General features: G+C 40.8%; 1 protein-coding gene across 4 annotated transcripts in view; it reads right to left on the bottom strand.

Moving 5' to 3' along the window:
* Positions 1-12,518, bottom strand: part of vps41 (VPS41 subunit of HOPS complex) — a 91,029-nt gene that overhangs the window by 38,867 nt on the left and 39,644 nt on the right. For all 4 annotated transcript variants that reach the window (XM_042346868.1, XM_042346869.1, XM_042346867.1 and 1 more), the window contains 5 exons: positions 11,492-11,554; positions 8,599-8,664; positions 7,078-7,197; positions 5,520-5,666; positions 3,873-3,939 (listed from right to left, as the gene is read on the bottom strand). In XM_042346868.1, coding sequence (XP_042202802.1) covers positions 3,873-3,939; positions 5,520-5,666; positions 7,078-7,197; positions 8,599-8,664; positions 11,492-11,554 — 463 coding nt within the window. The remainder of the gene's footprint in view (positions 1-3,872; positions 3,940-5,519; positions 5,667-7,077; positions 7,198-8,598; positions 8,665-11,491; positions 11,555-12,518) is intronic.

Here is a 12,518-nt window from a genome sequence, read left to right as displayed (position 1 = left end):
TACACTTCTTCCAACACATTTCCTGTAGAGGGCACTGCAACTTCACCCTTCACGTTTGCAATTCTGAAAAGCAATTGACACAAATCCCCTTCAGTAGTGTCTTTCAGCAGGATCAGAAGTAGTAACTTCAATTTGGTGAGTTCCTACCACTGTAAATTATGTCGCATTTAGGAAGCTTTTGTGTTTACAGTTTGTAAATAGAAAATTTCACAGCAGTTTTACAGTTGTCTGCAGTACAAATATGCCACACAATGGCAATATAATTAACAGATATACACAGCCTTCCAACCCTTCAGGATCTTCCTCTTGGGTTAAATGAGTATCTTCTACACCAGTAGTGTAGTGCTTAGCGTGCTCACCTAGCAAAAGAGAGGGCCTGGGTTACTCCACATCTCTTTGTTGACCTAACAGTAAGTGGGAACTTGGTAGTCAATTGGCGGATAACAATAATAATCCTTGCATTTCAATAATAATCCTTGCGCCTTATCATGTCTTCAAAAGGTCTCAAAGCGCTTCACAGAATATACTGTAAAGTGAATAGACTGTATATTTTGTTGGCAAAATGTGGCAGCTAATTGCACACAGCAGTGCCCCACAAACAATCGTGGATTGAGTGACCAAATTATTACTTTCGCTTCAAAAAAAAAACAAATAAAATAATAATTTGGTCACTCAATCTACGACTGTGTGTTTGTGTGGCCGAACGGCGTAACTAAATTGCACGCAGCAAAGTCCCCAAAACAGCCGTGAAGTGAATAACCAATTTGCTTTGCGGGGATGTTGGCCAGAACATCAGGAAAAAAATCACTTCTAATAATAATAATAATCCTTGCATTTGATATAGCGCTTTCCACATCGGGAGGACGTCCCAAAGCGCTTCACAGAACACACTGTAAAGTGAATTGACTGTATATTTTTTGTGGGCGAACGCGGCAGCCAATTGCGCACAGCAATGTCCCACAAACAGTCGTAGATTGAAAATGACCAATTTATTATTGTTTTTGGTTTTGGAGGGATTATTATTAGGCGTGTGGAGTAAGGAAACTTGCCCAAGGTTTCACCCTCTGCCTGGAATTGAACTCAGGTCTCTCACTTGCAAAGCGAGTGCTCTAACCACTGAGCTACAGGACTCCACAAAAATCACTTCTCTTTTCAAATAGTGCCATGTGAGCTTTCACATCCATCTGAATAGACAGGACCTCCATTTAACATCTCAGTCCACAATACTGCACTGGAATACCAGCTTAGACTGTATGAGTTCCAGGCCCCAACGGAGGGCTTGAACCGACAACCTTCTGACTCAGTGGTGAAAGTGCTACCAACTGCTGACAGCTAATTATACCAAAAATATCTCAATGGCTGTTTGGCCTATAATGCACTTGGAACTCAAGACTTCTAACTTAAATTCCAAAGAATGTAAAGGTTTGAAAGGGAAGGAACAGAGGGGATTCCCCTTCTTTTTCAAAAAAGAAAATTTGTATTTTTAACCTAATGTCAAAATATCTCAAAGGTTTACAATAATTACTATTGAATGTAATGGCTGTGGAGATAGGCAAACACGTATTCATTTTGCACACAGTAAGGTACCACAAACAGCCATGAGATGAATGACCAACCTATACAATGGAGTATCAACCTCAACTCCAGTCCTGACTTGGGGCTTGAACTCAAAACCTTTTGATGCAGAAGTAAAGAGTACTGTTAGATGAGCCACAATGCCACGAAATGGGAAGGATACAGAAGGGAAAGTTTCTCATTTTTGTAGTCAGTCCTAGCAGGTGCGAGCACAAAGCCATGACAGTCAAGTCATGGTTGGATGGAGGCATCTCAAGTATTGCTCACAGTAACTCGCGCTCGAATGCACTTTTACACAATGTTTATGGTCACTGGGGCCAAACAAGTTTAGCAGTTTATATTTTTGCTAAAAAAAAGTAAACTGACACATTGAAAGTAACTTTAGAGAAGAAAAACATTACTGAAGAGACCAGCTTAAACCTAGAAATGACAATGCTGATGGTAACAATGAACTGAACAGTGTATTAGTCCAGAGCAGCACCCACACATGTTAAGGTTTTTTTTGGCACAGCCATGACATCAAGCATCTTAAATGCAATGTGATTCTCCCAGATGACATCCTCATCTTATTTCTGCAATGCGTGGAGCACACTGAATAGAGACGAATTATATTTAAAGATGCACTTAATACTCCACCAGGAACCGTACGTCCACAAAATAAACCCCTTCACCACTGAGACCATCACAATTAATTCACGCCAACACTGCTCAGACTTGTGGCGCCTCGGCTCTTGCAGAAGAACCGCTACAACACATCAGGGAGATATTCTTGCTATAAATTAAACTGCTCAGCATTCAGTTTGCTCACTTGTGTACATGACTTCTTGCTGTCACATGCTCTGACATTTTAGGATCTTTTTGAAAAGGCCCATTACAACAAACGCTGCAGTGTCATTTTACATTTACAGTAACCTCTTCCCTTGGCCATAGGACAACATAATGTAGAAATAAAATAAAATTCTGAAGAATTAACTGTGAACTGTTGGCTGTAAAGTGCTGCCCCTTTTCCCAGACTTGACTGGCCTTCAAGCTCCCCTGTCCTCACTGTGTAAGGTTATCAAATGCAAGGATTATTTATTTATTGTAAGTTTAATGGCTGGACCACTGGGCCGAGAGCTTCGTTTCTAAGAAACAAATACCATAGAGATCAGTTCTTTTTCCTCAGATGCAGATAACTATGGCTGTGTCTTTGGTGATGTGAATGAAAATGTATGTTTAACTCATTGCCATCCTTCCAACTCTGTATTTAATAAAATAATAATTCTTGTATTTTGACATAGCACCTTCAAAATGTCAACATTTTGTAAGTCAATGTGGTAGATGATTTGTACACAAACTGCTTCACAAACAGTCATGAGATGAGTGACCCATTTTATCATGGGTATTGTTGGCCAGGGCACTTGGAAAAACTCTTAATTTGCTTTTTTTCTTAATATAGTGCCACAGGATCTTTAAAATCCACTTGAATAGACAGGAACGCAGTTTAATGTTTCTTTCAAAGGACTGCACCTTTGGCAATGCAGTGCTCACGCAGCACTATACTGGGTTGGAGTGGCTGCCTAGACTGTGAGCACAAAGTCTGTCAGTGGCACAATTTATATAAAATATTACTGGAATAAATTGTCGTGTTTGCAACATCATAGGGACAAGGAGGAAGAAATGTTGAATCGTACAATACTGTTAACTCTATACAAGCATAAGGCCTCCAGAAGTGTGCTGGACATTTTTGTATGAAACTGATACTGTAAACACATACATGTTGCAGCAGGCATACTGAAGTACAGTCAAGAGAAAAGACACATCCAGGTAAGGAACATCAAAAGATCCAACTTGTCTCTTCCTTCACCTACTTCAAGCTCTGCCTCAAGAACTTTCTTTTTGTCCACACTTTCCGCCATCGTTCCTCCCTGCACACCTTCTCTTTCCTCAACCCTTCGACACCCACCCACTCCCATCCCCCCTGCAGCTCAGGTACAAACCTTAGAGAGTCCAACGGCTTGGAAGGTCCCCCACCCAGTAAAAGGCGCTACATGAATGTAAGTTTGTATTATAAGAGAAGCCAAGTCAAAGTGAAACTACACATTATATTTATATATTATTATATCTTAATTATTATTATTATTAGACTTCTGTAGCAAAGATTTAAAAAAAAACTATACTTGCATGTCAAAAAAAGGCTTGTTGGAAGATCCAGCAGAGCGAGGACTGGCCAGTGATGGGGCCATTGCCTCACAAAGCTCTGTTGTATTACAGTATTTCAGAACACAATAATAGAGATTAGTGTGGAGAATTCTCACCTATTTCAACATAACGAGTGGGCAAGTCTCTCACGTCAGTGGGATCTCGCTGTTTCACCACGCAGACCTGAAAAGAGAACGAGGCACCTTACACATCCAATGCAGCAGATCTGACAGTCAGCTCGAGCTCTTTTACCTGAAGCCACTGCCTCAAATGGAGGTGCAGGCACTGGAGTGTCGCTCATTGTGCTGTCACATCTTATTTCACCCGCAAAATACATAGCCAATCCACTTTACAATGTGTGTATATATATATAAAATGTATACATATATTATTTATATTTAAGGATTATTATTATCTTTTACATTGAAAATCCCAGTGATTCGTGGAGTTTCTGTACCACGCATGCCTGTAGCTATGCAGTCGTCAACATTCCACATGTATACCACTTCTCAATCACTACCCAAACAGGTCAGGAGCTAAGCCTGAATATCAAGTCCTGGTTCCACTCCATTATCGGGAATCTAGTTAGAAGTTCCGTCGACTCATGGGAACTCGGTGTGGATCAGAGTTCCTGTGGGATGTTGTGACAATTTGGTTACCAAAAGGAACCCCAGATCACTTATTCAGGAATACAATTAATAAACCACATTCGGTATTTGTTATAATGTAGTTATATCCCAAATTGTTACAGAAAACTGATTTTCAAAACATCTTGTTTGTGTACATTGCACTGGGAGACCAACCAGTAATATGAGAAAGTGCAGTAGTTCACATATAACAATCTTGCCAACTGTGGAAGTGAATGAATCCATCAAAACTGAGCAGCGGGAATAGTGGAATGAATAAATTGAAATATATTAAAGCAACCGTCCCAGTTTATTTTTCCATTTACAGATTCTAAGTAACTTGGATAAAAGAAAAACAAGAATCTAAAATGCTACAAATAAATTTATAATGAGAGACTTGCGATTTCGGAAAGGTTCATTCTTGGAAAACCACATTAACCTTTTACTGGCAAAAATAATGTTTGTTAAAAACAATTTTTCTTGCAGAATTTGCATTAAGAAATGGTGAAAGGTTTCCTTGAAAATGCTTTGCACTGACCACTAAAAAAAATTACAATTGTCATCTATGGGACATTATTGAAATGAAGGGGTTGCGTATATGTGGGGGGGAGGGGAGAAAAAGAAAATATATTTCTCTTCAACTTGAAATCTGCACATGCTGCATACACTGTCACCAGCTACGGGAGCAGACTTGCTCCCAAGACTCTTCCAATGATGCTCTGCATTGGCCATTGGGAGATACACAAGAGAGGGCAGAGGTGATGTGCCCTTCAATTATCTGCCCCTTCCCCTGTGGAGGAAGTGTCTGAACTCCACAAAGCAAGCCCCCTCAACGTCCTCAGATCTGCTATTCAAAGCACAAACCCACATCCTACCATTCCATGGCAGAGGAGCTCCAGGGTATTGCTCTGAATATGTGAGTGTGTCAAACAATAAGGAATTTACACATACACAAAAAAAAATCAGCAATCCAAAGATTAGAAGCAGCTGCTAAAAAGAGATGCAGAAGCATTTAAAGGAACTGACTATTCTACGATGCAAAAGAATATTTTGCACCATAATCTTATTTTTTTTTTAACGGGGATGGGAGGAATAGTCAATTTTATACCCTTGTCATCCTTATTGAGTGATCTGTACCTTAACAGATGTTCCCCAGCCAATAATGAGCGTCACATTGTCCTTCCAGCACAGGCTGCAGAGATACATGTCAGGACGGAGGCTTGTATTGTCTCGAGCCACGGTTGTGATTCGCTGCTTTGAGCTGGTGTCGTATATTTTCACTCCCTGAAGAAAGTAGAATGTACTTGAATGGCGTGAGAGAGAATCAAATGAAGAAAGCAAGTCAACAGTAAAGGGAGATTCTGTGGGGAAGAAACGACTGTAATGTGAAGCATCTAACCTCGTTGCATTTCACAATTTTAATTTTTTTAAACAAGTGATAACTTAATTTGCAGCCCTGAGTTTGGGATCTGTAATATCTCCACCCATGTTATTGTAGAAATGGCCAGATCTGTGTTAAGAAGAAATGGTCACTTTCCAAGTCATCTTAATGCCATTTCCTGTTTTGTGCGCATGTGCGAAGCACTGTTGGTGATGACTTGATGACTTGGAAGCTGTTTTTTTCAGTGCGGGAAGCTGAAATCGTCGACTTTCGGATCATTCAGCCGCCACGAACATCATGTCCTGCTTTGCGCATGCATAGCAAAGCAGGAAGTGATGTCGATAGCAACTTAATGGACGTTAGCCATTTTGGCATCAAAAGTGAGTAGGTGCTCAGGAAGCGAGTGGGGTCATATTCAATGCACTGGATTCCACAATGCACCCGCATTACAAGCAAATTTGTGCTTAGGCTGAAGTATATTATAAGAGGACCTCGTTGTACAAAGACAAACATTTTCTGGACAGCAGTGCACCAGTACCCTACAGCCTGACGTTTCAGATTTTAAAAAATGGTCACTGAGCTCCAAGTCATACAGTTTGTACATTTACAGGCCAACAAGGGCAGAGGTAACTTATTTTAAAGCAGACACCAACATGTTGCTTTGCTCACACCCGCCAATGCTGTGGACCCAAGGGGCCAAGTACTTCATATTAAAGAAACGTTCGCCTTCAAGTCACAATATTAACGATTGTTTTGAATAATGGACACATGAAGTATTTGCCCGATATTTGTACCTATTTCTTAAATGTATGTCCGTACAGACATTACAGTAAAACCTCAGGACATATGCTTCCTCGGAACAAAGGAATGCACAGAGGAGAACAAACAATGAGATGCATTAACCCTTCCCAGTCTAAGCTGTGACATTCACAAAAGGATGGGAAACAATAATTGTGACGAACTTGCGATATTCACAAAACAACCAGTTGGGATTTATTTTACAGAATGACCCATTCATTTCCCTCCAAATAAACCAGTTCAGAAAGGCAAGTCAGGGGAACACAGAGCGACAGATAGAATCATACAAGAATATAGCTGCATCCACACAGGCATCGGCCTTTTGTCCTTACAGGGAATCTCTTCCCGTGCCAAAATAGGTACTTGTTTGTGCAAAAGATTTTTCTCCTGACGAGTGCAAATGGCTATCTTCTACCTGCACAGTAACACCTGCCTAAAGATTATTCAAAATATATTCCTGAATTGAATTGTTCACTTTGTTTTGATCCATGTTCAGGAGTGATTGGAGTTAATTACCACACTGTTCGACCACGCAATCAGGTTTCCTCTCCATTTGACATTGGTTATCGAGCCTTCTCCTTCATGTAATGTAGAGGTTTTCCATCGGCTCAGCCAATTCCGTTCATACAATTGCAACTTAGAGAAAAGGGGGGAATGAGAGAATCAAAGGCAAACACGAGTCAAGATAAAAAAAAATCCTTGCATTTGATATAATGCTTTCCACATTTTCTAGACCTCTCAAAGCGCTTCACAGAATATACTGTAAGCTGAATTCACTATATATTTGTGGGCGAAACGTGGCAGCCAATTGTGCTCAGCAGTGACCCACAAACAGTCGTGGATTGAAGTGACCAATTTATTATTTATTTTTTTCTCTTGAGGGATTATTATCAACAACAACAACTTGGATTTATATAGCGCCCTCCATGCCGGACGGTGTCTCAGAGCGCTTCACAGTAACGGATCCCGGGGCCGAGTCAGCGGGAGGGGGGGGAAGGTGACCAAAGACACGGTCGAAAAGAAAGACGTGTGGAGTAAGGAAACTTATCAGACGTGTGGAGATACGTCTCAGACGTGTGGAGTCAGGAAACTTGCACAAGGTTTTGCCCTGCCAGGAATCGAACCCAGGTCTCTCGTTTGCGAAGCAAGCGCTCTAACCACCGAGCTACAGGACTCCTACAATTTCTATCATACAATTCAAATACAATTCAAAATGCAATTCTGCAGCACTTCTATGCATCTCAGTTGTGAAGCACCTGTGTAAAATTAACCCTTGATCCATATACGAGTAGAGATACATTTGCATAATAGAAAAGAGGCATAATAACTACATGTCTGCAGATATCACCATCGCTTTAAATGTGACGTTTCAACAATTTAAAATTAAAATTGTTTTGTATGTGTTCACTTCTACTTTCCAACTGCCTTTTCGACATTGTTTTTTGTAAATCAGCAGTCATTTGAATGGTTCTTCCAGGATTACAGTGGCTGTAAATCCATTCGTTTTCAGCACACGTGTTGCTCATTTGAGTCCTCTATTCCTTATCAGGCCATGACGCTTGACCGAATAGGAAAAAAGTTGGTGCCAAAACAGCATAAATAACAAACAGAGGAGGGCAGTATAATAAAGCTTTACAGAGCTGACATCCACAAACCCAAAGCTGTTCAAAGATATTTGGAAGCACTAATATGAAGAAAAAGCGAGGAAATTTGAGTAGAAAGATAATGTCATGATCTGTAAAATGGCCTCGATGGGTTGAATGTTCCTGAATAAAAGCCTTAAAATTAAGCAACAACATCTGTATGCTAATGGTGTTCATAGTGGTAGGTACAAATTTTATGCCAATGAATGGACTGCACGTCTAATACCGTCTTTAAACTTCCGTCAAATGTGCATTACGAACAAGGATTGAGGCGGCTCCTTTTGTGTCAGGCAGTTGTCAAATCAAATGCATGGATTATTGTAACTACTGTTGTAATTCTGGTGCTCAGTTTCTGATAGTTGAGTGGAATGGGAGAAAGGTGTGTCAAGCTTACCTTGTTCCCTCCTGTGATGAACTGCTTGCTGCTGGATCTACCAAACTGCGGGTTCAGAGCCACTATCTGAAATAAAATATAACAAAACAAATCAGCGAAGTTATGCACAATGATACACACAGCTGCCGAATCATTTCAAGGGGAACTTGTTGAGATCCAAGTTGTGATACTCACAAAATCTGTCAGAGATTTCCAAAAGGTAGCAAAGTGCAGAAAAAAAAGCTTAGATAGTGAAACAGATGGGCACAAGTATATGACGTTGTGCTCTATTGACCTTTCAAACGTCAGAAGTAACAGTCAGCACTTTTCATCCCTTTTAGAATTAACATAATGTCAGAGTAAATAAATGTTCATGGGGTTTATTTCTTTGAATCTTATTTACACAGCTCCCCCTGCAGTCATGGAATGCCAGGTACAGAAATAGGATAATCAGCTCAACAAGTCTGCTATTGTCTTCCCTCAGCATGAGCCACCTCGATTAACCGCACTCTCCTCCTCGCTCTTCATACCCTATCATTTTTTGTTGCATCTGTCCAATTCTGGATGATAAATAATTGATGCACTGTGCTTGAACTCCTGTGCACCTTCAGGTTAGTGGAGAAAAGATGCACGGCAAATGGATGAGCTCCTGCATCAGATCCGTTCTATAGAGTAAGGTAGTGACGGGTTTCAAATGATCAGTACCTTTATTCGCAGATCTGAGCTTTGCTCCACCTCTGCTATGCACTTGCCACATTACCAAATTTTGAATAGGGACAGAATGGGGAAACGAGCGAGTGGAAAAAAAAATGCCATCCAATGGAACTTTCACTAAAGTGGTTGAGTGGAACGCAGAATGGAACAAGCCTTTATAGATCAAGAACTTTGTTGATCTGCACAGATTTCCTCCTAATAGATCATGTGGACTGAAAACAAAAAAGGTCCCCCCCCCTCATTGGATGCATTCAGAAGCAAAGCTGAGGTCTGATTTGAGGTGGTTTTAACAGGAATTCACACTAACACATGGGACCTCCACTTGGGAAGTGCTCAGAAACTCTACCTTGTGTTATAAGCACTTATATTGTATAAATGCAAACTGTTGTTGAAAGTAGACCTTATTCCCCACAGGGCACCATGATTTTCATCTGTGTAAAGGGAAGAGTCCCTGTTTGCACAACTTGGAATTTGTTATTAAGAAAATCAGGTAAGACAAATACTGCATATAGGACCTTTGCTTTGCTTCCAATGAGAAGAATGGTGAGGAAAGTGACTGGAATCCGCCTACATGCCCAATTACTGTTACATAACTCATAGGAGGAGATTGATGCTTACACAATTTTCTGGAATTAATCATTGAATTATAACTGTTTTCTACTACTACATAGTGGTTGCAAATTAGCTCTGCTTGAATAGACTTTCAGCTTTTCACAAAATTGAAAATCGATAACCTCTGACTCGCCTTGGGGGCACAGCATTGAACGTTGAACATGTCCCTTCCTCCCCTCTCTCTCTCCCCGGGATTGCCCTTCCAATATAATAATCCTTGCATTTGATAGAGCTTTTCACATCTTCTCGACATCTCAAAACGCTTCACAGAATATGCTGTAAAGTGAATTGACCGTATATTTGTGGGTGAAGCGCGGCAGCCAATTGCGCACAGCAGTGTCCCACAAACAGTCGTGGATTGAAAATGACCAATTTTATTATTGTTTTGTTTTGGAGGGATTATTATTAGGCGTGTGGAGTAAGGAAACTTGCCCAAGGTTTCACCCTGCCTGGAATTGAACCCAGGTGTCTCACTTGCAAGGCGAGTACTCTAACCACTGAGCCACAGGACTCCACATGTCCACAATCCACAATGAGCTCCCAATATCCACAGGAAGACAGGCAAACCTGGAAGGCTTAACCAACACATTTACTTTCACTCAGTCAGTCATGCACGGCACCTGGCATAGGGAGAAACATGCAAATAGGGATGGGGAGAAAGCAAGAGAAATGTTCACGAAATACTGTTCATCGATCAAATTCTCATGCAGTAAACATGCTAAAGTCTTTTCTTTTCGAAAGAATCAAGCGGTTATAAAATGAACCATTAACTGTTGACCTTCTGTTGAAGGTAAAGTGTGGTGTCACCTATGTTGGACACAAACCCAAATGTGCTCTATAAGCATCTTGCACAAACGTGTTCAGACAATAATGGCTCAGTTTTTACCAATGTTGAGTCCACAGTAGTAAAACAACTATTAAATGCCAATCACACTGTGGGCAGAGGTGAGATGGCTGAAATTAGAAAAAATCACTTTGGTGCTAACAAAGGGAGGATGATATCATCGCTGAAGTTGGAGATAAGGGATGTTATTGGAACAGAGAGAAAGGTTCTAAACAATGCAGCCCTTGATGTGTAAGTGCAAGATGCTAATTCTAACCCATAAACATCAACAACTTGAATTTATATAGCTCTTTTCATGCAGGATGGCATCTGAGTGGTTAACAGTAGCATAGTTTTATGCAGAATGGCTAAGTTTGATTATGCATTCCACTGAATTCCATTCTCAAGCACCAATACACTTCATCGATATTAAATAAAACTATTAATGTTGACATCACTAGGATATTGACAAAAATGAATTACTGAGCACAATAGTGTAAGGATACAAAATGATAACAGTAAATCAAGTGCTCTGAGACATTATCCTATGTGAAGCTCGCTAAATAAATTAATGACTATTATTATTATGGTCAATGCCAAAATCTCCCTTCCACTGGATCTAATACTCGAGGGGTAGAAGCTCCTATGGAGTATAAAGACCCATGTGGACTGAATGGTCGTTGGGCTGAACGTCTATTTCTGTGCTGTAGCCTTCTAGGCAATTCTGTTTCAGCGCTGAAACTATTCAATTTCTGAAACACTTACTTTGATAGGACAGTCAAAGTTTTCGTGAAATCCTTCTCTCGTGTACAATCCAAACACCTGGACCTGTTGGCACAGAACAGCAGAATCACATGCAAGTCCCAGTTAACACTTCCATCATCACATCACTTGAGACATTGAGTTTGTGAAATCAGAACCCAAAAGACTGTGGAAATTGTACTATTTATTTATACTTTAGTTTGGCAAATTAAAGCACATTAAAAAATGATTTTTTTTAAAAAAACGCATTGACAACAACAACAAAATTACATTTGTCTAGCGCCTTTCACATCAAGCGGATGTTAAATATAGGTCACCATTTGCTGAAGTTGAGCACTTCTGTTTTGGTGGTTCAACCACCAGCCTTATCTGAACACACTGAATGTTGATCTCTGCTATGCAAGAATATCTTTGGAAACCATTAGGGAAATACAACTTTAACACAGTTCAAGAGCACTTCAAGTGACCCACAGAATATCCTTGCTATCAGTTTTTTTTTGTCAGCCGAGTGTCTGACACATGTGTGGAAACCCATCACCTTGCTTAAGAGTATCCAAACCAAGCTGAGAATTCCATGCATCCCACTTACAAATGGAAATCCCAGAGTTAAATTGTTGGAATGGAATGCTTACTTTCCCTGGAGGGATGCATCCTGCTTACCTAATTCCGGAAGATATTAGGCACAGGTTGGCAAGAGCCAAGGGCTCAGGGACCCCAGAATATGTGTTGGGATACTTCTGGAGTCTAACCAGCGAAAACTGCATAGCTTGTCATTGATATTGCTCTCTCCCATTGCTTGTTCAGCTAGGATCACCCTTAGGGCTTTGGCTTTGCAGGGTTAACAGGAACTGAGTCAGATAACTCCCTGCCTCCAGTGACTGGTCTGCCCTTCTAGGTCCTGCCAATGAGCCACGTTGGCTGTGCTGTCATCAGCAGTGCCCTGGAATACTGCGGACCTGCCTGGTTCAGGAGCCGGCCTACCGAGGCCACCACAGAGGGCGAGTTCAATTCCCCTCCCCCCAAGAAGGAT

This window comes from Callorhinchus milii, unplaced genomic scaffold (genome assembly GCF_018977255.1).
Source record: "Callorhinchus milii isolate IMCB2004 unplaced genomic scaffold, IMCB_Cmil_1.0 Scaffold2, whole genome shotgun sequence".
Taxonomy (NCBI): Eukaryota; Metazoa; Chordata; class Chondrichthyes; order Chimaeriformes; family Callorhinchidae; genus Callorhinchus; species Callorhinchus milii.
This window is presented reverse-complemented; position numbering and strand designations above follow the sequence as displayed.